Source organism: Aethalodelphis obliquidens, unplaced genomic scaffold (assembly GCF_003676395.1).
Source record: "Aethalodelphis obliquidens isolate GAN/ISIS:26980383/991018 unplaced genomic scaffold, ASM367639v1 scaffold6, whole genome shotgun sequence".
NCBI classification, from domain to species: domain Eukaryota; kingdom Metazoa; phylum Chordata; class Mammalia; order Artiodactyla; family Delphinidae; genus Aethalodelphis; species Aethalodelphis obliquidens.
In genome coordinates this window covers 33304748-33328310 of record NW_020837950.1, presented here as the reverse complement: position 1 = coordinate 33328310, position 23563 = coordinate 33304748, and the positions used below count along the sequence as shown (strand labels likewise).

General features: G+C 40.6%; 1 protein-coding gene and 1 long non-coding RNA gene across 15 annotated transcripts in view; one reads left to right on the top strand and one right to left on the bottom strand.

The window, feature by feature from the left end:
• Window positions 1-23563, bottom strand: part of LOC113618934 (uncharacterized) — a 180923-nt gene that overhangs the window by 94305 nt on the left and 63055 nt on the right. The window lies entirely within an intron of this gene.
• Window positions 1-23563, top strand: part of CC2D2A (coiled-coil and C2 domain containing 2A) — a 150944-nt gene that overhangs the window by 70352 nt on the left and 57029 nt on the right. For all 13 annotated transcript variants that reach the window (XR_003432200.1, XR_003432201.1, XM_027103324.1 and 10 more), the window contains 5 exons: window positions 118-224; window positions 4994-5134; window positions 8434-8590; window positions 9566-9801; window positions 19745-19922. Coding sequence is in view for 11 of the 13 variants with exons in the window: in XM_027103324.1 (XP_026959125.1) it covers window positions 118-224; window positions 4994-5134; window positions 8434-8590; window positions 9566-9801; window positions 19745-19922 (819 nt within the window). In the remaining 2 variants the exon portion in view is untranslated. The remainder of the gene's footprint in view (window positions 1-117; window positions 225-4993; window positions 5135-8433; window positions 8591-9565; window positions 9802-19744; window positions 19923-23563) is intronic.

Here is a 23563-nt window from a genome sequence, read left to right as displayed (position 1 = left end):
ATCCCTTCACAGGTTGCTGACATCATTTTGCCCTGGAGAAGTGGGTGGGTCCAAGCCCATCACTTGTAGTAAGGAGTAGAGCTTCTAACTCAGATCTTGTATCCATATCTTTTCTAGCTCCAAGCTCTAAGAAATGCTGTTCAGATGGGCCTTAATCCAGCAAAAACTCCTAAGTCTCTTGAAACAACCCAAAAAACCATCAATGAGTATAAATCTGAAATTCGGTGAGTAAAATCTATAACTACTGCTTTTTTTCCCCTGTACACATTGAGAGCTTATTTTTTCAGAGTTTTTCTGAATGCACTGAATACATTAAGCCAAATGAAATAACGATATATGTCGATCATATTAACACCAAATTTGAAGTCCAAGAAATGAATGAAGACGGGAGGGCGCACAGGGGGAATAGGGTAACTTGCACACTCTGCTAGTGTAAACAAATATTGCTACAGCCACCACTTCAGAGAGCAGCCTGTCCAGAGACGAGCAAAGAGTTGAAAATGCCAGCAGACTAGGACCCGGCAATTCTGCTTCAGACACATGTACTCCAAGGAGCTGTGTGCGCATGTGCACTGGACATGTGTGCAAGCATTTCACAGCATCACTTACAAGAGTAAGAAGCTAGAGATAACCCCACACCAGAATGAACCCATCTGCTTCAATCTTTAAATGAACGTCCCTCCCACAGTTAGAAGGACCAAATTAGATCTGCGTATATCATGGATAAAATAGTGTTGAATTAAAAAATCAGTTGTAAGAGGAGACTTGCTGTGTGATACAGGTCACAAGCCCTAAAGAGCATGTGAAACAATACTCATGTGTTCCAGGTACGCACATGTGTGTTACATACAGACGGAAAAGACACACATGCCAGTTTCTTCCTCCAGGGAGGGAGAGAAGGGGATGGAATGGAGAGGTCTTCAAATGGAACTCTAACATTGCAAAACAAACAAACAAAAATTCTGAGTAAATGTGAAAAAATGTTAGTAAGTGTCATATTATTTATTATATGTGCTCTTCTATATCTTGAAATTTTTCATAATTAATATTCAAAAATTAAAACCCTGATCATTGCCAAACAATAAGGAAACATACAATGTAGAATGTGAACATTTATTCTAGGGTCCTATTTCTCAGGGAAAATCATGGGTAACAGTTTTTTGCTAGTTCTTCCACATATATATACATGTATGTATACATATATATACACAGATGTGTTTACGTGTATATATTTTACTTTTTTAAAGAATCACATTGCATTTACCACCTTGCAGCTTGCTTTTTTATGTGAAATGCATCTGAGACCTTTTCCTATCATAGTACATCTAGGTCTATATCATTGTTTAAGAGCTGACATTATATAGATTTTACATTCCCCGTTAATAGGTGTTTGTATTATTCCTATTTTTTATTACTTTAAGTTGTACTCTAACACTCCTATATGTATATATTTGTGTACCTGTATAAGTATTTCCACAGAATAAATTCTTAGAACAGGAATTAATAAATCAAGGGGTTTATCATTTTTAATTTTTATTGGAGTATAGTTGATTTACAATGTCATGTTATTTTCTGCTGTACAGCAAAGTGCATCAGTTACACATATACATATATCCACTCTTTTTCAGATTGTTTTCCCATATAGATCATTACAGAGTATTAAGTAGAGTTCCCTGTGCTATCCAGTAGGTCCTTATTAGTTATCTATTCAAGGAATTTAAATGTATACTTTTCTCTTCACAATCTGCCCTTGAGTTGGAAATTCTCCTACCAAAGTGAAAATTAGTGATGTTTGTATACTATAGTTGTAAAAGTGTGAGGAGTATGTTTAAAAATGAAAATTCTTATTTATGTTAAAAGAAAAGCACATTGCCTCCTCCTCGTGAAAGTAATTTTTGTTTTAGTATACACTGAGTAAGAAAAAGTGACAAAAAGCTACTCTGGATACAATGAAGGTTTGATATGAAATTGCATTTATTAATCAGTATTTGAGAAACAGTAGCAGAATCGTGTGTGAGTCCTACAGACCATGCCAGGTGGACCCATGGATCGCAGACCCATTGCAAACATCCTGCCACCCCTGGAGATGGAAACCACTGAGATTCAGCATTTCTGATGCAGTGAAAGAGTGGACTTTAGTCCTTTACTGACTTTTCACATGGTGGAAAAGCAAATTCTAAGCAGATGGTCTATTCCTGGATATCTCATCAAGCGGACCTGTTCCCTGAAGCCCCCTGGGAGCTGCTGATGAGCCAGCTGCCTTGGAGCCCACCCCTGGGTATCTGATAGGTCCCAGGTTGGGGCAGCTAACCTCAGCCAGTGACGCATTTTCCATCTTATTTTCCGTAAGTGGCATCATGACCACATTGCTCGTCCTCTGCACTGGAACCAGGCTGTATTAAGAAAGGAAACATGGGTGTTTGTGCAATACAGGGGAACACTTTATTTAACCCTCTCCTGGATCTTCACCCTCACATATGCTCAATCTTGAACAAATAACAAGTCTAGGATCTCAGATCCCCATCCAGCTACCACTTTATCCCTGTATTTCCCTTCACAGCCAAACTTCTGGCAAGTATTTACTAATAAGTATTTTAAATGTAAATTTGGTAAGTACTGCTGTCTCTACTCCCTCCCCTCCCCTTCACTGTCCAGTCTAGCCTCTTTCCTGCGCCCACCTTTGCCCTGAGGCTGATCTTGCCACAGTCCTGGGGAACCTCCATGTTGCTAAGCAGAAGGGGACCTCTCAGCCCCCCTGGTACTTGGCATTGGGCACTGTCCCCACAGGGTGCCACACACCACCCTCTCTCAGACGCCCTCACCCCTCTTCGGCCACCTGTCCTTCCCACTATCCTTTGCCTAATCTTCCTTCTTTGCCCAGCTTCTAAATGTTCAGAGTTCCTCCCAGGATTTTTTTGTTTTTAATCTTTTGTTAATCTGCATTTTCTCCTGAGATGAATCCAGTCCTGTGGTTTTAAATATCATCTAGATGCCAACGTGGCTTCCAAAGTTTCACCTCTGGGCTGGACTCCTTTCCACACTCCAGACTCCATCTACATCAGGCTTCAGAAAAGTGTTACCCTTGGGCGTCCCTGGTGGTGCAGTGGTTGAGAATCTGCCTGCCTATGCAGGGGACATGGGTTCGAGCCTTGGTCTGGGAAGATCCCACATGCCGCGGAGCAACTGGGCCCCTGAGCCACAACTACTGAGCCTGTGCGTCTGGAGCTTGTGCTCCGCAACAAGAGAGGCCACGATGGTGAGAGGCCCGCGCACCGTGATGAAAAGTGGCCCCCGCTCGCCACAACTAGAGAAAGCCCTCGTACAGAAACTAAGACCCAACACAGCCAAGAATAAATAAATAGATTTAAAAAGAAAAAGAAAAGTGTTACCCAGCTCCCTAATCATAGTTGCCTTTTCCTCTTCCTCCATAGTCTGGCAACAATCTAATTAAATATTCTTTCGCGATTCTTTGCTTCTCTAGCTCAGAGGTCAAATTTTACTTGCTAAGCGTTCTTTTTAGCATTTCTGAGAAACTATCTTGTCAGGGACTAAAAAAGGAAGTAGAAAATATATCAGAAAGGCTTAAGGTGTCATATAACTCAGTAAAATAATTTTATATTGCAGTGTTTTTTAAAGGAGGCAGGAGAGATAGCTGCTAAAGGCATAAGAGAAGAACAGATCACTAGGTAATGACAGATAATATTTGTGGACCACTTACCAGATGTCAGACATGGTTCTAGTATTAATTAACTCGTTTACTCCTCCCAACAAGCCTGTGAAATAAATTCTGTTATCATCTCTACTTTCAGATAAGGCATGGAGAAGTAAAATAGTTTGCCCAAGGCTGGCTAGAACCAGGATTTAAATCTGGGTATCTTGGTTCCCACATCTGTGCCCTTAACCAGAATGCTTTACTGCTCCTCAAGAAGAATGTTTCTTATTCTAGTTCATTGCCTCCTAGCTTTTCTAAGGTCTTCCGAGAGTCCCAAATCTTGGCTACCCAACCACTAACTGGCCATCAGCTTCTACCAGCTTCCTTTTCCATGACACCAACTGAATGATCAGAAACCTAGACCTCTGTGTTTCTCTGCACCATCTCCAGACTAAGTCATCACAAGCACAACCAACTTCCAGACACAGGCCTTCCTTCTGGAGTTCAGGAGGTGATGATTCATGAAACACTGTGGCTATGGTTTCCTAGGGCACTCTGTCAGTCATTTATCTATGTGTCTGTCTCCTGAGCCAAGCTATAAACTCCCTGAGAACAGAGACACCTACTATCTCCTAGGAACCACTTCTGAATCCCCTGGAATGACACCTGATACTTGCCCAAGAAAAAAAAAATCTAATTAATTAACTAACTAATGGTATAATAGAGTATATTTGGCTATTATTTGTAGAGGGGGCTTAAAGTAAGGCATTAAATAATTCCCAAACACTTTAAATAATATCAATCACAATGAAAGCATTTTCAAAAGAAGCCTCTTCAAAGCAAGCCAAAAATATCGCTAATCTAGTCAGCACTGAAAACTCACCAAGGGATGTAGTAACATTACTTCATCTCCTAAACGTAGGACTGGTGATTAGTGTTAACACAGGCAGACTTTAATATACTTGTTAACTGGCACAGCAACATAATTTCCTGTTTATCATAGTTTAGTCCATGAGAACTACATTTACTGGGCCCCTTATTTTTATAATTTCAAAAGTGGCTGTTTAAGATTGCACAGTATTAATGAGAATTTTAAATGGTAATTTAGTTTAATTGAAGTCAGATTCTACTAGAGAAAACAAAATCAAATAACCTATAAAAACAAACCAGCATCCTATTGACTTCAAATTTGCATTCATATTTTTGGTTTTCTAGTACTAAAGAAATATCATAGCTGTGAAATTAACTATACAATCACTATAGCATTACTAGTTTCTTTTCCTAATTTGCAAACACACCTGAATAACTTTAAAATATATATCCATGTATTATATCTTGTAGGCAAACAAGAAAACTGCGTGATGCTGAACAAGAAAAAGATCGAACATTGCTTAAGACCATCATAAAAGTCTGGAAAGAGATGAAATCCCTTCGAGAGTTCCAGAGGTTTACAAATACACCCTTGAAACTTGTTTTGAGAAAGTAGGCTTTTTTCAAAAATTGTTTTATTGGGTTATATCATGCATAGGGGGAAATGTATTAAACATAGATACAATTTTTTAAATAATTTTAAAAATAATAATTACAAATGAATAACCATGTGCAACTCCCCAAGTTAAGAACTAGAACATTACTAGTATCTGAGCATCCCCCATGTTCCTAACCCCAATTACATGTCCTCTGTCCCAGAAGTAACCATTTTCTGGACTTTTATGATCAGCGTTTCCTTGCTTTTAGTTGATAGCTTTGCCATCTATGTGTAATCTCTAACACTTAGTCTAATATTGCCTGTATCTGACTTTTCCATAAGTGAAAGTATATTGTGTGTATGCTTTAGTGAACACACACCTGTTTCTTTCCTTCAATACCACTGGAGATCATCTCCTTTTCGGCACACAGTTGTAGTTAATTCTCTTTGCTTTATAACACTTCATTATATGAATATAACAAAATTTGTCTGTTTTACTGTTGATTGACATTTGAGTTGATTCCATTTTTCAGCTGTTATAGACAGCACTTCTTTTTTTTTTTTTACATTTTAAAAGAATGAATTTTATTTCTCAAAATTGTTATAAAAATGTTACTCAGTTTTCAAGTACAATTCATCATTTCTTAAGTGCCCACTCTGTCATGCGTTGTGCTAGACTCTTGGGCTACGCTGATGAAGGAGATACACATCATCTCTTTCCTCCCAGAGCTTCCAGTTTGGGAGTGAAGGGGACACAGACAATGAAATCAGACGGCACTTTTATAGACGTTTTTGTATGTGTCTTTTTAGGGTATGTGTGCCTAAGTTTTCCAGAAATATACCTGGAAGTGGAATTGTCGAGTCTTAGGGGATGTGCTCCTCCAAATACTTATATGCTGGTTGCAGACACTTTTCCAGAGTGTTTGTGCTGACTTTCAGTTTGACCAGTGTTCCTATGGGTCCACGTCACCCATATCAGCCCTATCACCTGATGTTGTCAAACATTAACATTTTGCCAATCTGATGGCGTGTTTTAATTTATATTTCTTATGCATGAATTGGCCATTTTGAATTCCTCTTTTTCAAAGTGTCTGTTCAAGACTTTTGCCAATTTTTGAACTGGATTGTTTGTCCTTTTATCTTTTCCATAATTTGTAGAAGTTTGGTATATATCCTGAACATGAGACCTTTGTCGACGTGTGTTGCAGAAATCTTCTGTAGTTGTCTTTTTAGTAGTTTGCTGCTTTTTGAAGAATAGTAATTCTTAATTTTAAAGAGGTAGAATATATTAGTCTTTTCTTTTCTGATCAGTGCTTTTTGTTTGAAGAAATCCTTCCCCTGAATCAAGTAGATATACTACTATATTGTCTCCTGTAATCTTCATATTAATGAAGATTAATCTTTCAAATTCCAAATTCAATTTGGAATTGATCTTTGTGTGTGGTGTGGAGAAAGTATGCTTTGATAATATTTATGCAGTTGAACTGACTAGACTTTGGTACATAATTAAGAGTACAGTTATCACAACAAAACCATGTTCTGCATATTAATTCAAGAGCATCTCTGCTGCTGGTTTTGGTCCCTTCCTGTTTGTTTCATCTGCATAAGTGATGTGCCCATACATCTACAGGAAAAGTGACACATGAGGGCAATTATCTGATACTGTGCTTTGAAAACAGTCAGTTTTTAGCCAAAGATAGCTGCAAATTGTGATGCTGGGGGGTTGTAATTATCATAAAACTGAGAAAACATTCTGCAGTTTCCATGACAAACACAAGACTGTGCTTTATGAGGGCAGGGATCTTGTCACCACTGGGTATCTGGTCCCAGACAGCACACCTGCCATGTAGTATCTGCTCAATTAATATAAAATATATAATATAAAAACAAATTCAGATAGTCTGTACCACAGAAATCGTGGATGTCTTCCAGAAATCCCAGTGTTTTTTTGGCTTCCATATTCCATCTTCCAGGCCATCCCTTCCATCCAGAAGCAGAACATAAATAGTTACAAGATTGTTTTCTCCTTCCTTCCTTAAGTTTAGGATAAACAAAAATTTATAGGAAATTTACCGTTAAGGTCACCTCTAGGTTACAAACTTCCTTTTTGTGATACTTCACATCATTTCCACCCATAAGTAGCTGTGTCCTAAATTCTTTTGGAGTGCCCTTTCTTCACATTCTTGATTCATCTAGCTACCTTATGATACAGCATTATTTCTTCCTGCAAAAATATTTAAATTTCAACTAGTTTATTCATGCCTCTGATTAACAAGGAGAAAAGCGAATGAATATATATCAGAGATGGAACATAACTTGGGGGCCAAATTTCTCTGATGTATATAAATTTCAGGTGTTTCCCAAGTGATTTCTTCAGTAGTAGCTTTGTAAGAGTCTGCGCCTTGGGGGCCTGTTAACTGCTAACCCACCAGGCCACACGTGTACATATGCAAACATTGGTCAGCTCTAGGCTAAGTTTCTCTAAAAAGGAGCTGGAACTTTAGGAGAGTAGAACTTGCAGGCCAGACCATACTGATCGCATTAGGAGATAAGCACAGGGGATGGGTTGAAACAACTCTGAAGTGCTGGGTGGGATGTGCTGGATACCATGCTTGCCCTCCCCCACCCTCCTGGGGAGTCACACTGCCCATCCGCATGTAAAGGGCTCTGCAAAGCCCTTTACAAAGCGACATGGAAACTTCACATTTGTTCAATCTTGTGTTGACTTGGCCACAGCACCTTTTTTTGGAGGGCACCTCATAGAACCAGAACTCTACAGAACACACTGCGGGAAGCACTGCTCTGGGTCAGGCTGAACATTAATGCACTGTCAGCAGAATCATCAAAGAAAAATTCAAATTGTCAATCCAAAGTCAAAAAAGTAGCTTCAGGGATTTGGTAGCAGCATAATGAAGTGGTTCCTCCGAGACCTGAAGAATTAACAAAATAACTACAATGAAACTGCTGCCTCTGTCAGCTGAGAATTTGCAGGCACTGCGTCAGGGTGCCATCTGGATCATCTAACTCAGCGTGGCTTTGTGGCTTAGTGTAAATAGATTGGGCTCATATTCCAGCTCTTCCATTCACCAGCTGTGTGTTCTTGGGAAAGTTACTTAACCTCTCTGTGCTGCAGTCTCCTAGTGTATAAAATGCTGAAGGTAACAGTATCTGCCTCACACGGTTGTGAGCTCACCTGTGCAAAGCTTGTAGGAGAGGAGCTGCCACACACAAGCCCAATACAGGTATTTGCTGCTATTATTACTCTATCACTTAATTTCAAGAAATAACTAAGGTGCTATAAATTATTTTAAAGGGAAAAAGTTGACCAGAAAGCTGATGAAGAAGCATATGAAGCAGAAATTCAGGCCGAGATAAGTGAATTGTTGGAAGAGCACATGGAAGAGTACGAACAGAAGATCGAGGAATACAGAAGTGCACAGCAGCAGTGGAAAGCCTGGAAGAAAGCCCAGGTCTGTAAACAGCCTTGAACAGAGCTGACCTGGGGGACAGGAAGGGTCTGGGTAGAGGCACCTTGAGACAGGAGGAGGGAAACTGGGCACACAGACTGGGGTCCCCTGCCTGCTGTGCTCTGTCTCCCTCCCAGCCCCCTCGCTAGGGGACAAAAGGATGAGAGAATGAACTGATTAATGCACTTGTTGAAAAAGCCACCCAGCCTGCTGATACCAGAGAAAGGTTTTTCCAAAAACAGTTCTCTGTGTCATCCTGGGGCTGTTTGAATGAACCAGCAATAACCTGGTAATCGCTCATGTGCCTGTCAAGCTCTGTGATACGTATTTTACTATTTTACATGGCTTACCCTATCTAATGTAGGGTATTGGTGCTTCTGGGCTTCCCCCAGAAAATTATATAACTTTATACATATGACCTTGCAAAACTGGGACAATAAGTAATAAGTAATCCAGGGACAACAAGTAATAGATCAAGGTGACCTGCAGTGTCAGTTGTATTCACAAGCCTTACTTTAATTTCAAGATGTATCCTTGGGATTTCCCTGGTGGTCCAGTGGTTAAGACTCTGTGCTTCCACCGTAGGGGGCACAGGTTCGATTCCTGGTTGGGGAACTCCCGCATGCTGCGTGTGCAGCCAAAAAGAGATGTATCCTTGGTCTTTAGAGCCAATACTAATGAGCAGATGAATAGTTAACTTTTTTAAGCTCTCTCTAGGGACCAGGCACTGTGATAAGTTCTTTCCAGACATTACCTCATTTCAAGAGACCTGGAAAAAGTTTCCTATAATTGTTCCCACTTTGTAGACGAGAAAACTGAGGCATGGACAGGTCAAATGGCTTAGTGAGCTGCCTGAGTGCACACAGCTGGTTGAGGTGGAGCTGGGTTTGCATCCACGTCTATCTGATTCTGAAGACTGTGCTTTTTAAAGAAATTCCAAAATTCCTGTTTGACATAAGGTTGCCTCTTACCCAACAGAGGGCCAAAAAGAAGAAAAACAAACAAGCTGTCGAAGAACATCCTGATGAGATGAAGGAGCCAGATCCCGGGGAGGAGCCCGTGAAACCTGTCCCTCCAGAACCCACAGATCGGGCTGTGATAGAGCAACAGGTGAGGGAGAGAGCAGCCCAGAGCCGGAGGAGGCCCGGGGAGCCCACGCTGGTCCCAGAGTTGAGCCTTGCGGGGAATGTGACACCCAACGACCAGTGTCCCAGGTGAGCAGATGCTCCAAACATAACTGAGGTTGACATGTGACACACACACTGCACCATGTGGAATGTACATCTCCTGACTGACATGGAATGATCAGGAGAATCATGAAGTCTCTGTAGATATTTATTAGGTTGGACGATATGAAATTGCAGGTATTTGTCCTGATTTTGGCGATTTCATATGGTTCACCCGCCCAACGCATCGCCATTGGCCACTCAGGAGCTCATTACCAGAAGCTGCCTGTAGGGGACACTCTGCACAGTGCCTGCCTGCATGGCTTCTGGTTCGGAGCCTTTATCTGTAACCTCAGTGTATCTTTTTTGTCCACTGCTGGCACACCCCCTCTCCCTGGCACAGACACCCAGATCTCTCCTTGGCCCTTGATTTCAGCTGCTCCTAGGCCACCTGCTGTCTTTGAAGGCCTCACAGAGCCTCCCAAAGGAACTGTGGATATTCCCTATAGTTTGAGATAAAGTCAAGGCCGTCTGAGGCCATCTGAGGCCCTCCAGATCTGGTAGAATTACATCTCTAGTCATTCATATGTGATCCCTAAAAGTTATATAACGTTTATAAATCTATACATATAATCAGTTCATAAACACACATATATATGTTCATCTTTTTTTTAGAAATTTGTAATTTAATAAAAATACTTTAAGTTTGCTATTTATTTATTTCCTATACTTTACAGAGATGGGTCTCAAAGTGTAACCCCAGGACCAGCACCATCAGCATCCCTGGAGAACTTGTTGGAAATTCTCAGGTTCTACTGAGACCTGCTGAATCAGAAATTCTGGGTTAGGGCCCAGAAAACTGTGTTTTCACAAGGTTTCCAGGTGATTCTGATGCATGTTAAACCATACTGTTATCTACTAAAGGAAATATATTGAAATAATTATTACCACCAGATCCCAGGCCTAATACTCCAGTACCCAGAAGACCTATCATGAACACAGGGAATATCTCAGACTTGAATCTTCAATACTCCACCATAGAAAGTGAGAAGTCAGCATCGGAGATATTAGGATGCAGGGGTTAACCAGGATGTCTTTATAAGACCCCACAGTCTTCTTAGTTTCAAACTTCTATTAATATGCTAATAACTTACTTTTACACTGTAGCTCCCTGTGCATTTTCACGTATTCTCTCAACTTCGTAGCATTCAGATGCTATACATAAGTAAACTGTTCCCCAGCACTAAATTAGCTACTTTCAGGCCACAAATACCATACCGTATAACTTTGTTATGAACATTCAAAATATGTGGTTTTGAGCATGTTTTTTAAAGGGAAAATTTAGGCTTGATTTTACAATCCTTTATGGTGAGTCCCATTTTGACCAAGAATGTATACCTCAGTCTGAAGTTCCTGAGTTTTCACTAGGCTTGGGGACTATAAACCAGATTGCCCCAAGCCAATGATTATAAGCCACCCTCTTCATCAGGCCATCAGGTCAAAGGGGGCCATGCAGAAGACAGAGGTGTTTTAGGTCTGTTGGTGGCATGAGGTTGCAGTACTGGGAATAAGCCTTTAAAAAACCCTGAGTGAAGTCTTTGGGGGTCTTGGATATTTCTCAAGATTTGTTGTTAAATGTCTTTTATAGAAAAAAAAAAATTCAAGTCAACTGAGCAATTTCATGCCTGGGATGGGCCTAAATTATGGAGAGGTAGAAAGTTAAAACTACCCCCTCAATTTAATGAGTACAGAATTTCTATTTGGGATGATGAAAACATTCTAGAGAAGGATAGTGGTGTTGGTTGCACAACATTGTGAATGTACTTAATGCCACTGAATGGTATACTTAAAAATAGTCACAATGATAAGTGTTATGTTGTGTCTATACATCATAATATATAAAAAAAAAAACTACAACCCAAAAAACCCTGAGTGTGTTTTAGATTTTTATGTTCTAACCTTTTAATTTCCTTAACAAACTTGAGTTGCTATTGGTTTAACCAATAACTGGAATTTGTAGTGGGCATCTCTGCAAATATGTACAATAAAATTAAAGACCGCTCTTGAAGGTTTTGATTTTTTTAACTTCATGGCTATAAGAATGATATGCTTCAAGAGACCTTCAAGATGGCAGAGGAGTAAAATGTAGAGATCACCTTCCTCCCCACAAATACATCAGAAATACATCTACATGTGGAACAACTCCTACAGAACACCTACTGAACGCTGGCAGAAGACCTCAGACTTCCCAAAAGGCAAGAAACTCCACACATACCTGGGTAGGGCAAAAGAAAAAAGAAAAAACAGAGACAAAAGAACAGGGACAGGACCTGCACCTCTGGGAGGGAGCTGTGAAGGAGGAAAGGTTTCCACACACTAGGAAGCCCCTTCACTGGTAGAGACAGGGGGTGACGGGGGGGGAAGCTTCGGAGCCACAGAGAAGAGTGCAGCAACGGGGTGCGGAGGGCAAAGTGGAGAGATTCCCACAAAGAAAATTGGTGCCAACCAGCACTTACCAGCCTGAGAGCCTTGTCTGCTCACCCACCGGGGCAGATGGGGGCTGGGAGCTGAGGCTCGGGCTTCGGAGGTCAGATACCAGGGACAGGACTGGGGTTGGCTGCCTGAACACAGCTGGAAGGGGTCTAGTGTGCCACATCTAGCCGGAAGGGAGTCTGGGAAAAAGTCTGGAACTGCCTAAGAGGCAAGAGACCATTGTTTCGGGGTGCACGAGGAGAGGGGATTCAGAGCACTGCCTAAACGAGCTCCAGAGATGGGTGCAAGCCGTGGCTACCAGCGCGGACACCAAAGACGGGCATGAGACGCTAAGGCTGCCGCTGCAGCCACCAAGAAGCCTGTGTGCGAGCACAGGTCACTATCCACACCTCCCCTCCCGGGAGCTTGTGCAGCCTGCCACTGCCAGTGTCCTATGATCCAGGGACAACTTCCCCAGGAGAACACAGGGCGCGCCTCAGGCTGTTGCAACGTCACGCCGGCCTCTGCCGCCGCAGGCTCGCCCGGCATCCGCACCCCTCCCTCCCCCCGGCCTGAGTGAGCCAAAGCTTCCAAATCAGCCACTCCTTTAACCCCCTCCTGTCTGGGTGAAGAACAGACGCCCTCAGGAGACCTACAAGCAAAGGCCAAAATTTAAATTCGGGGCCAAATGCAAAGCTGAACCCCAGGAGGTGTGTGAACAAAGAAGAGAAAGGGAAATTTCTCCCAACAGCCTCAGAAGCAGCAGATTAAATCTCCACAGTCAACCTGATGTACCCTGCATCTCTGGAATACCTGAATAGATAACGAATCATTGCAAAATTGAGACGGTGGACTTTGGGAGCAGCTGTAGACTTGGGGTTTGTGTTCTGCATCTAATTTGTTTCTGGTTTTGTATTTATTTTAGTTTAGTATTTAGAGCTTATTATCACTGGTAGATTTGTTTATTGATTTGGTTGCTCCCTTTTTTTTTAATATATGTATTTTTTTCCTTTTTCTCTTTTTGTGAGATGTGTATGCTTCTTTGTGTGATATTGTCTGTATAGGTTTGTTTTTACCATTTGTCCTAGGGTTCTGTCTGTCCATTTTTATTTTTTATTTTTTTAGTATAGTTTTTAGCACTTGTTATCATTGGTGGATTTGTTTTTTGGTTTGGTTGCTCTGTTTTTTCTTTCTTTCATTTTCTTTTTTTCTCTTTTTTATTACTTTTTTATTTTTTACTTTAATAACTTTTTATTTTATTTTATTTATTTATTTCATTCCTTGTTTCTTCTTTTTTTCCATTTACTTCTAAGCCGTGTGGCAGACAGGGTCTTGGTGCTCCGGCCGGGTGTCAGGCCTGTTCCTCTGAGTTGGGAGAGCCGAGTTCAGGACATTGGTCCACCAGAGAACTCCTGGCTCCATGTAATATCAAACGGCAAAAGCTCTCCCAGAGATCACCATCTCACTGCTAAGACCCAGCTCCACTCAATGACCAGCAAGCTACAGTGCTTGACACCCTATGCCAGACAACTAGCAAGACAGGAACACAACCCCCCCCCCCATTAGCAGAGAGGCTGCCTAAAAGCATAATAAGGTCACAGACACCCCAAAACACACCACCGGATACAGTCCTGCCCACGAGAAAGACAAGATCCAGCCTCATCCACCAGAACACAGGCACCAGTCCCCTCCACCAGGAAGCCTACACAACCCACTGAACCAACCTTAGCCACTGGGAGCAGACACCAAAAACAATGGGAACTATGACCTGCCCTGCGAATAGGTGACCACAAACACAGTAAGTTAAGCAAAATGAGAAGACAGAGAAAAACCCAGTAGATGAAGAAGCAAGGTAAAAGCCCACCACACCAAAAAAATGAAGAGGAAATAAGCAGTCTACCTGAAAAAGAATTCAGAGTAATGATAGTAAAGATGAGCCAAAATCTTGGAAATAGAATGGAGAAAATACAAGAAACGTGTAACAAGGACCTAAAAGAACTAAAGATGAAACAAACAATGGTGAACAACACAATAAATGAAATTAACAATTCTCTAGAAGGAATCAATAGAAGAATAACTGAGGCAGAAGAAAGGATAAGTGACCTGGAAGATAAAATACTGGAAATAATTACCACAGAGCACAATAAAGAAAAAAGAATGAAAAGAATTCAGGACAATCTCAGAGACCTCTGGGACAACATTAAACACACAAACATTCGCATTATAGGGGTCTCAGAAGAAGAAGAGAAAAAGAAAGGGACTGAGAAAAATATTTGAAGAGATTATAGTTGAAAACTTCCCTAATATGAGAAAGGAAGTAGTCAATCAAGTCCAGGAAGCACAGAGAGTCTCATACAGGACAAATCCATGGAGAAACACACCAAGACACATATTAATTAAACTATCAAAAATTAAATACAAAGAAAAAATATTAAAAGCAGCAAGGAAAAAACAACAAACAACATGCAAGGGAATCCCCATAAGGTTAACAGCTGATCTTTCAGCAGAAACTCTGCAAGACAGAAGGGAGTGGCAGGACATATTTAAAGTGATGAAAGGGAAAAACCTACAACCAAGATTATTCTACTCTATCTCATTCAGATTTGACAGAGAAATTAAAACCTTTACAGACAAGCAAAAGCTAAGAGAATTCAGCACCACCAAACCAGCTTTACAACAAATGCTAAAGGAACTTCTCTAGGAAGGAAACGCAAGAGAAGGAAAAGACCTACAATAATGAAACGAAAACAATTAAGAAAATTGTAACAGGAACATACATTTCGATAACTACCTTAAATGTAAGTGGATTAAATGCTCCAACCAAAAGACATAGACTGGTTTAATGGATACAAAAACAAGACCTGTATATATGCTGTCTACAAGACACCCATTTCAGACCTAGGGACACATACAACTGAAAGTGAGGGGATGGAAAAAGATATTCCATGAAAATGGAAATCAGACGAAAGCTGGAGTAGCAATTCTCATATAATACAAAATAGACTTTAAAATAAAGACAATTACAAGAGACAAAGAAGGACACTACATAATGATCAAGGGATCAATCCAAGAAGAAGATATAACAATTGTAAATATTTATGCACCCAACATAGGAGCAACTCAATACATAAGGCAAATGCTAACAGCCATAAAAGGGGAAACCAACAGTAACACGTTCATAGTAGGGGACTATAAAACCCAACTTTCACCAATGGACAGATCATCCAAAATAAAAATAAATAAGGAAACACAAGCTTTATATGATACATTAAACAAGACAGGCTTAATTCATATTTTTAGGACATTCCATCCAAAAACAACAGAATACACTTTCTTATCAAGTGCTCATGGAACATTCTCCAGGATAGATCATATCTTGGGTCACAAATCAAGCCTTGGTAAATTTAAGAAAATTGAAATCATACCAAGTATATTTTCTGACCATAATGCTAGGAGACAAGATATCAATTACAGGAAAAAATCTGTAAAAAATACAAACACATGGAGGCAAAACAATACACTACTAAATAACCAAGAGATCACTGAAGAAATCAAAGAGGAAAACAAAAAATACCTAGAAACAAATGACAATGAAAACATAACAAACCAAAACCTATGGGATGCAGCAAAAGCAGTTCTAAGAGGGAAGTTTATAGCAATACAATCCTACCTCAAGAAACAAGAAACATCTCAAATAAACAACCTAACCTTACACCTAAAGCAATTAGAGAAAGAAGAATTAAAAAAACGAAAAGTTAGCAGAAGAAAAGAAATAATAAAGATCAGATCAGAAATAAATGAAAAAGAAATGAAGGAAACAATAGTAAAGATCAATAAATTTAAAAGCTGGTTCTTTGAGAAGATAAATAAAATTGATAAACCATTATCCAGACTCATCAAGAAAAAAGGGAGAAGACTCAAATCAATAGAATTAGAAATGAAAAGAAGTGACAACTGACACTGCAGAAATACATAGGATCATGAGAGATTACTACAAGCAACTATATGCCAAAAAAATGACAACCTGGAAGAAATGGACAAATTCTTAGAAAAGCACAACTTTCTGAGACTGAACCAGGAAGAAACAGAAAATATAAACAGACCAATCACAAGCAATGGAATTGAGACTGTGATTAAAAATCTTCCAACAAATAAAAGCCCAGGACCAGATGGGTTCGCAGGTGAATTTTATCAAATATTTAGAGAAGAGCAAACACTTATCCTTCTCAAACTCTTCCAAAATATAGCAGTGGGAGGAACACTCACAAACTCATTCTACGAGGCCATCATCACCCTGATACCAAAACCAGACCAAGATGCCACAAAGAAAGAAAACTACAGGCCATTATCACTGATGAACATAGATGCAAAAATCCTCAACAAAATACTAGCAAACAGAATCCAACAGCACATTAAAAGGATCATACACCATGATCAAGTGGGGTTTATCCCAGCGATGCAAGGATTCTTCAATATACACAAATCAATCAATGTGATAAACCATATTAACAAATTGAAGGAGTAAAACCATATGATCACCTCAATAGATGCAGAAAAAGCTTTTGACAAAATTCAACACCAATTTATGATTAAAAACTCTCCAGAAAGTAGGCATAGAGGGAACTTACCTCAACATAATAAAGGCCATATATGACAAACCCACAGGCAACATCGTTCTCAAAGGTGATAAAATGAAACCATTTCCACTAAGATCAGGAACAAGACAAGGTTGCCCACTCTCACCACTATTATTCAACATAGTTTTGGAAGTTTTAGCCACAGCAATCAGACAAGAAATAGAAATAAAAGGAATCCAAATCGGAAAAGAAGAAGTAAAACTGTCACTGTTTGCAGAAGATGACTTGATACCATACATAGAGAATCCTAAAAATGCTACCAGAAAACTACTAGAGCTAATCAATGAATTTGGTAAAGTTGCAGGATACAACATTAATGCACAGAAATCTCTTGCATTCCTATACACTAATGGTGAAAAATCTGAAAGAGAAATTAAGGAAACACTCCCATTTACCACTGCAACAAAAAGAATAAACTACCCAGGAATAAACCTAGCTAAGGAGACAAAAGACCAGTATGCAGAAAACTATAAGACACTGTTGAAAGAAATTAAAGATGATACAAATAGATGGAGAGATATACCACTCTCTTTCTTGGATTGGAAGAATCAACATTGTGAAGATGACTATGCACCCAAAGCAATCTACTGATTCAATGCAATCCCTATGAAACTACCAATGGCATTTTTCACAGAACTAGAACAAAAAATTTCACAATTTGTATGGAAACACAAAAGACCCCGAACAGCCAAAGCAATCTTGAGAAAGAAAAATGGAGCTGCAGGAATCAGGCTCCTGGACTTCAGACTATACTACAGAGCTACATTAATCAAGACAATATGGTACTGGCACAAAAACAGAAATATTGATCAATGGAACAGTATAGAAAGCCCAGGGATAAACCCATGCACATATGGTCACCTTATTTTTGATAAAAGAGACAAGAATGTACAATGGAGAAAAGACAGTGTCTTCAGTAAGTGGTGCTGGGAAAATTGAACAGCTACATGTAAAAGAATGAAATTAGAACACTCCCTAACACCATACACAAAAATAAACTCTAAATGGATTAAAGACCTAAATATAAGGCCAGACACTATAACACTCTTAGAGGAAAACATAGGCAGAACACTCTATGACATAAATCACAGCAAGATCCTTTTTGACCCACCTCCTAGGGAAATGGAAATTAAAACAAAAATAAACAAATGGGACCTAATGAAACTTAAAACTTTTGCACAGCAAAGGAAACCATAAGCAAGATGAAAAGACAACCCTCAGAATGGGAGGAAATATTTGCAAATGAAGCAACTGACAAAGGAGTAATCTCCAAAATTTACAAGAAGCTCATGCAGCTCAATATCAAAAAAACAAACAACCCAATCCAAAAATGGGCAGAAGATATAGATAGATATTTCTCCAAAGAATATATATAGATTGCCAACAAACACATGAAAGAATGCTCAACATCACTAATCTTTGGAGAAATGCAAATCAAAACTACAATGAGGTATCACTTCACACCAGTCAGAATGGCCATCATCAAAAAATCTACAAACAATAAATGCTGGAGAGATTGTGGAGAAAAGGGGACCCTCTTTCACTGTTGGTGGGAATGTAAATCAATACAGCCACTATGGATAACAGTATGGAAATTCCTTAAAAAACTAAAAATAGAACTACCATATGACCCAGCAATCCCACTACTGGGCATATCCCCTGAGAAAGCCATAATTCAAAAAGAGACATGCTGCAATGTTCATTGCAGCAATATTTACACCAGGACATGGAAGCAATGTAAGTGTCCATCGACAGATGAATGGATAAAGAAGATGTGGCACATATATACAATGTAATATTACTCAGCCATAAAAAGAAATGAAATTGACTTATTGAGGTGGATGGACCTAGAGTCTGTCATACAGAGTCAAGTAAGTCAGAAAGAGAAAAAGAAATACCGTATGCTAACATATATATGTGGAATCAAAAAAACAAAAAAAAATGGTTCTGAAGAACCTAGGGGCAGGACAGGAATAAAGACACAGATGTAAAGAATGGACTTGAGGATACGGGGAGGGTGAAGGGTAAACTGGGATGAAGTGAGAGAGTGGCATGGACTTATATACACTACCTAATGTAAAACAGATAGCTAGTGGGAAGGAGCTGCATTGCATAGGGAGATCAGGTCGGTGCTTTGTGACCACCTAGAGGGGTGGGATAGGGAGGGTGAGAGGGAGATGCAAGAGGGAGGAGATATGGGCATATATGTATATGTATAGCTGATTCACTTTGTCATAAAGCAGAAACTAACACACCATTGTAAGGCAATTATACTCCAATATAGATGTTAAAAAAAAAAAAAAGAATACTATGCTTGCCTGGATACCTCCTATGTTCTACTGGGATTCAAATGACCTTTAACAATAAGGAACATTTCTTAATCCCCTGCAGCCAGTGAGCAGTGACTCACCATTGGAAAATGTTAAGAAAAAGCTTGGATCTTGGAAAAGCAGAGTTGACCCAACTGCTACAATATGCTATTATATTTATAGGTTAAAACATCCTCCCCAAACATAAATCACTACTAGCCTTTATGGTCTGAACTGACTCCATTTAACAAATAATATAATTCTGTTTACTTTAAACTTTGGGATACAAATGTAAGGGTTGTTTGAAATAATTAAGGAGACCGTAGCACAGTGATGCTTTAGCACAGTTCTAAATCCCCTGTGGCCTTTTCAGGGCCTCTTATTTCATATCACACATACTATTTATTATATTAAGCGCTGCAAGACCTATGACTGCCTTGGTTCAATGAAGGCTAAAGGGACTGAAGCTCCAGCTCCAGTGTATCTTATTCTGGTCAGTGACCATTTGTCAAACACTCCAGTTATACTTAGTAAATGAATACTGACCCACCAGTGAATGGTCTCACTCTGCAGGGTGGAGGTCTTGCGAAGGGAGGACGTCAAGAGGCGCTCGCTGTATTTAAAGGTGACCTTCAACAACAAGGAAGTGTCCAGGACCGACAGTCGGCCACTTGGGGCCGACTTCCGTGTTCACTTTGGACAGATTTTCAACTTGAAAATATTCAACTGGCCGGAGAGTTTAACACTTCAGGTACATATTTTAATTATAGTCACTGTCCCAAGAATTTTTGGTCATCACAGGTGCGAGATGGTTTTAAATCATCCATTGGCTATGCTGGTGTCCTGATAGATTCTCAAGGGGAACAGAAGGTCAGCTCTTCCTGGGCACGTCTTAAGGTCTTGGCAGAAAAGATCTGTTACCCCACTTGGCTCCTAGAAATGCTGGCAGAGTAACTGGCCACAGTGCTCAAGTGTGTGTCTCTAGACGAGGTGGGGGGATGAGGGAGGATGGGGGACGGTAGAGAGGTCTCTGGCTCATTCATCAGAGAACTTCAACGTCACGCTGTACCAAGATCCTAGCATAATATACCAGAGAAATCAACTTCTATAATCACAGGTGGTTATAATGGGGGGTTGGGATACAGGTGCTAGGATCCCCCAAAATAAATAAAGCTCCCCACTAGCCTAAATGCGACCATTAGCAATATATTTATTTGTGTCTGTTTTAGTTTCCTAAGGCTGCCATAATGAAGCACCACAAACCTGGTGACTTAAGACAACAGCCATTTTTTCTCTCACTGTTTTGGAGGCCCTGAAGTCTGAAATCAAGGTGTCAGTGGGGCTGTGCTCCCTCCAAAAGCTCTAGAGAAGAACCTTTCCTGCCTCTTCAGCTCCTGGTGACTCCAGGTGTTCCTTGGCTTGTGGTAGCATCACTCCCATCTCTGCTTCCATCTACACATGGCCTTCTCTTGTCTGTGTGTCCTTTTTGGTCTCTTACAAGGACACTCTCCTTGGATTTAGGACCCACCCTAATCCAGTATACACTCATCTGGATCTTTAACTAATTACACCTGGAAACACCCTATTTCCAAATAAGGTCACATTCTGTGGTTCCAGGTGGACATGAAGTTTTAGAGGACACGATTCAATCTACTACAGTGTCTTAGGCTTGCTGTTCTTATGGTGAAACCTCTCTTATGATGCTGACAGATTCTCTTTTATGATACTAATAGGCATGTTACTTAGGCTTGCAAATATGTGGCACAGGTGCCTTTGTTTGCCATCTACCACCCATGCAGAAATCACTAATCCTCATCCACCACTTGTGCAGAAATTTCTCATTCTTATCCACCACCCTTGCCAGAAATGACAATTGATCATGCCCTATTTTCCCCCACTGAGCCTGGATATAACTTCAGAATCCTTCTCAACACTGTACTCCAGGCTGCCACTACCTACTGATTGTAATTGACATTAAGTCTGCAGATACAATTACAGCTATGTAATTATTAAAATATTTAAATACTTCTCTACTGAATAGCAAAGAGTTTCCATCCTGGACCCCCAAAATGCCACCCTGGCCACATAGACCCCACTTCCAAGACCCTCTGGACCTTCTTACAGTGGACCAGTTAAAGGGTATGTCTGAACAAGGTTAATGCCTCCGGGACTCTGTTCCCTTGTACAGTAACAGCTCTTGTGATTGGTTAGCACTTGGCTGTGAGTACTGTTCAACGTTTTGAATATCAACCCCTGTCTAGACTCAGGTAGTTGAAAACCTTCTAAAACTCATAGAGGAAGTTTGAAACAGCTAAGATAGGGGGTTATTTTGACAGTGGGAAGGAAGCACAGTAGAAATGCTCAGAATGAAGTAGGGATGCCAAGAAATGAGATGGTGACCCTGAACCGGTCAGCACTGGGCACGCAAGGTCAACCACCTGGGTTTGGGGCTTTCCAGAGACTGTGGCAATTTTGTCCTTCTCCTTTCATCCCTGATCTGGGGGTGGTGAGGGCTGAGGGTGATCCTCATGTACAAAGCACCTAGCATCATGACTCAGGCCAAATTCCTTTGCTGTGCTGATAACAGCACTGATAGCTACAGAATTGAAAAATGTTTTTCTGGAAAGTTTAGTGCTAGGCTTAGTCCAGTCACTCATATAATTCTGCAAGAACCCATCTGATTTTTAAGGAAATGTCTATGTATTTGGGAACTTAAGAAAAACAGAACGAACTTACTTTGCTGCTCAACTTAATATGGGTGAGAGGAGAAAGTAAGGAGATTTTGTTAAAGTAAAGAATGATATGAGAAAGGGGATTGAATGCGGAGATTTGGTGAAAATGTGAGTTTTTCTTAAGCCTGAAAATTCCCTACGAATATCTGTGGGAAAATAATCTCTACATTTCTGCATGATGGGGTGATGGTGCCTGAAGGTGAGAGCAGAGAGTCACCCAGCTCTGCACTGGGAAGGGAAGCTGAGGGCACCTCCAAGTGGATGGCTGGTGGGCTTGCCTGGTACTTGTTAGACCCTGCCCGTGGTGGCAGGTCCACGCCGACTGTGCACCCCCGCTCCCCTGGAGCCCCTGCTGAGCCTGACTGCCTACGTGGAGGGCTCCTCTTCCTCTGTCCCTTAGCAAAGTTGTATCTGAGGGGCTCTGAGATCCTGCTGACTGGATTTCATCCCATCATCTCTCCCTGTGAGAGGCACCATTATTTGAGTCACTTAACTACGAGGCACCATGGATCCAAAGACAATCCCATTTCAGATTTGTTGAAATTAGAAAATCTGGTATTCTTTGTACCACGAGAGGCCTTTCTTAGCCAGAGATTCTCTGAAGTGCAGAGGCTGAAGGCAGTGTCTTTCTGTTTGCATGGCGAAGGGCTTTGGAACATTTAAAATGCAAATGCCTTTGGGTGGAGGGTCACACCCTGCTGGTTCTGAAGCCCCACATCCTTACTGCTTCCCACATGAACCCTCCTGCCTTGGTCCTGCACACTTGTGTGTGCTTAAGCTACAGTTTAAAGCAAGACTTAACTGCACAGGGAAAACTGTCTAAGTGAAGAATAAAACTTGATGGAGAAAGTAAATAAACACAAACTCCAAAAGCCAGCTCGATGCTTTGCTGTCACCTGCTCTTCACCATGGGAGGTTGCTGGGGGCCCTTAAGAGTCTTACCTGTCCCACATCCACAGAATAGCAAAGATTTCAGCTACGCAGAGTTTGCCCCCTCGTTTGAGATTCATCCTTGACTCCTCCCCTTCCTCCCCTGCAGAGGAAAAACTGATGTTGAGGAAGACCGAGATTCACGTGAGAAGATCAGATAGAGAGCTAGAGGGAGGCCAGGGAGAGCAGCAGACAGAACATGGCAGGTAGGAAGGACTGCGGGCCTCTGAAAGAGACCCTCCCACACTGAAGCTAATGCGAAGGACAGGAGAGAAGGCCCTGGCATCCGGGTGTCCAGTCTGCATCCCTGTTGGTTGGTGAGAGCTCAGACCACCTGGCCAGTCTGTGAAGCCCTCTCCCACTCTGGGCCATTCTAACTGTTCTGAATTACCATGTAGGAAAGACATCCTCCACCTTCCACTAATGTACCAAGACTTTATTTCACATATATTCTAAAACATAAAGGAAGCCTCCTATACTATCTCCCATTGGCTCTATTGAATATTAACTTGCTATGGATATTACAATCAAAATAATTTTATAAAGTAATGTGAAAAGGGTATTCTCTAAAATATTATGAAATGAATTTTTAAATAAAAAAACAAAACTTTATCCTACAATATTAAGAATATACTTGTAAGCTATTATCTTGGCCTTAAGAGCTAAATCATGTCATCTTCTTTAAAAAATTACAAATTAAAGGAGTCTTGGGTAAGTTCTTAAACTATCC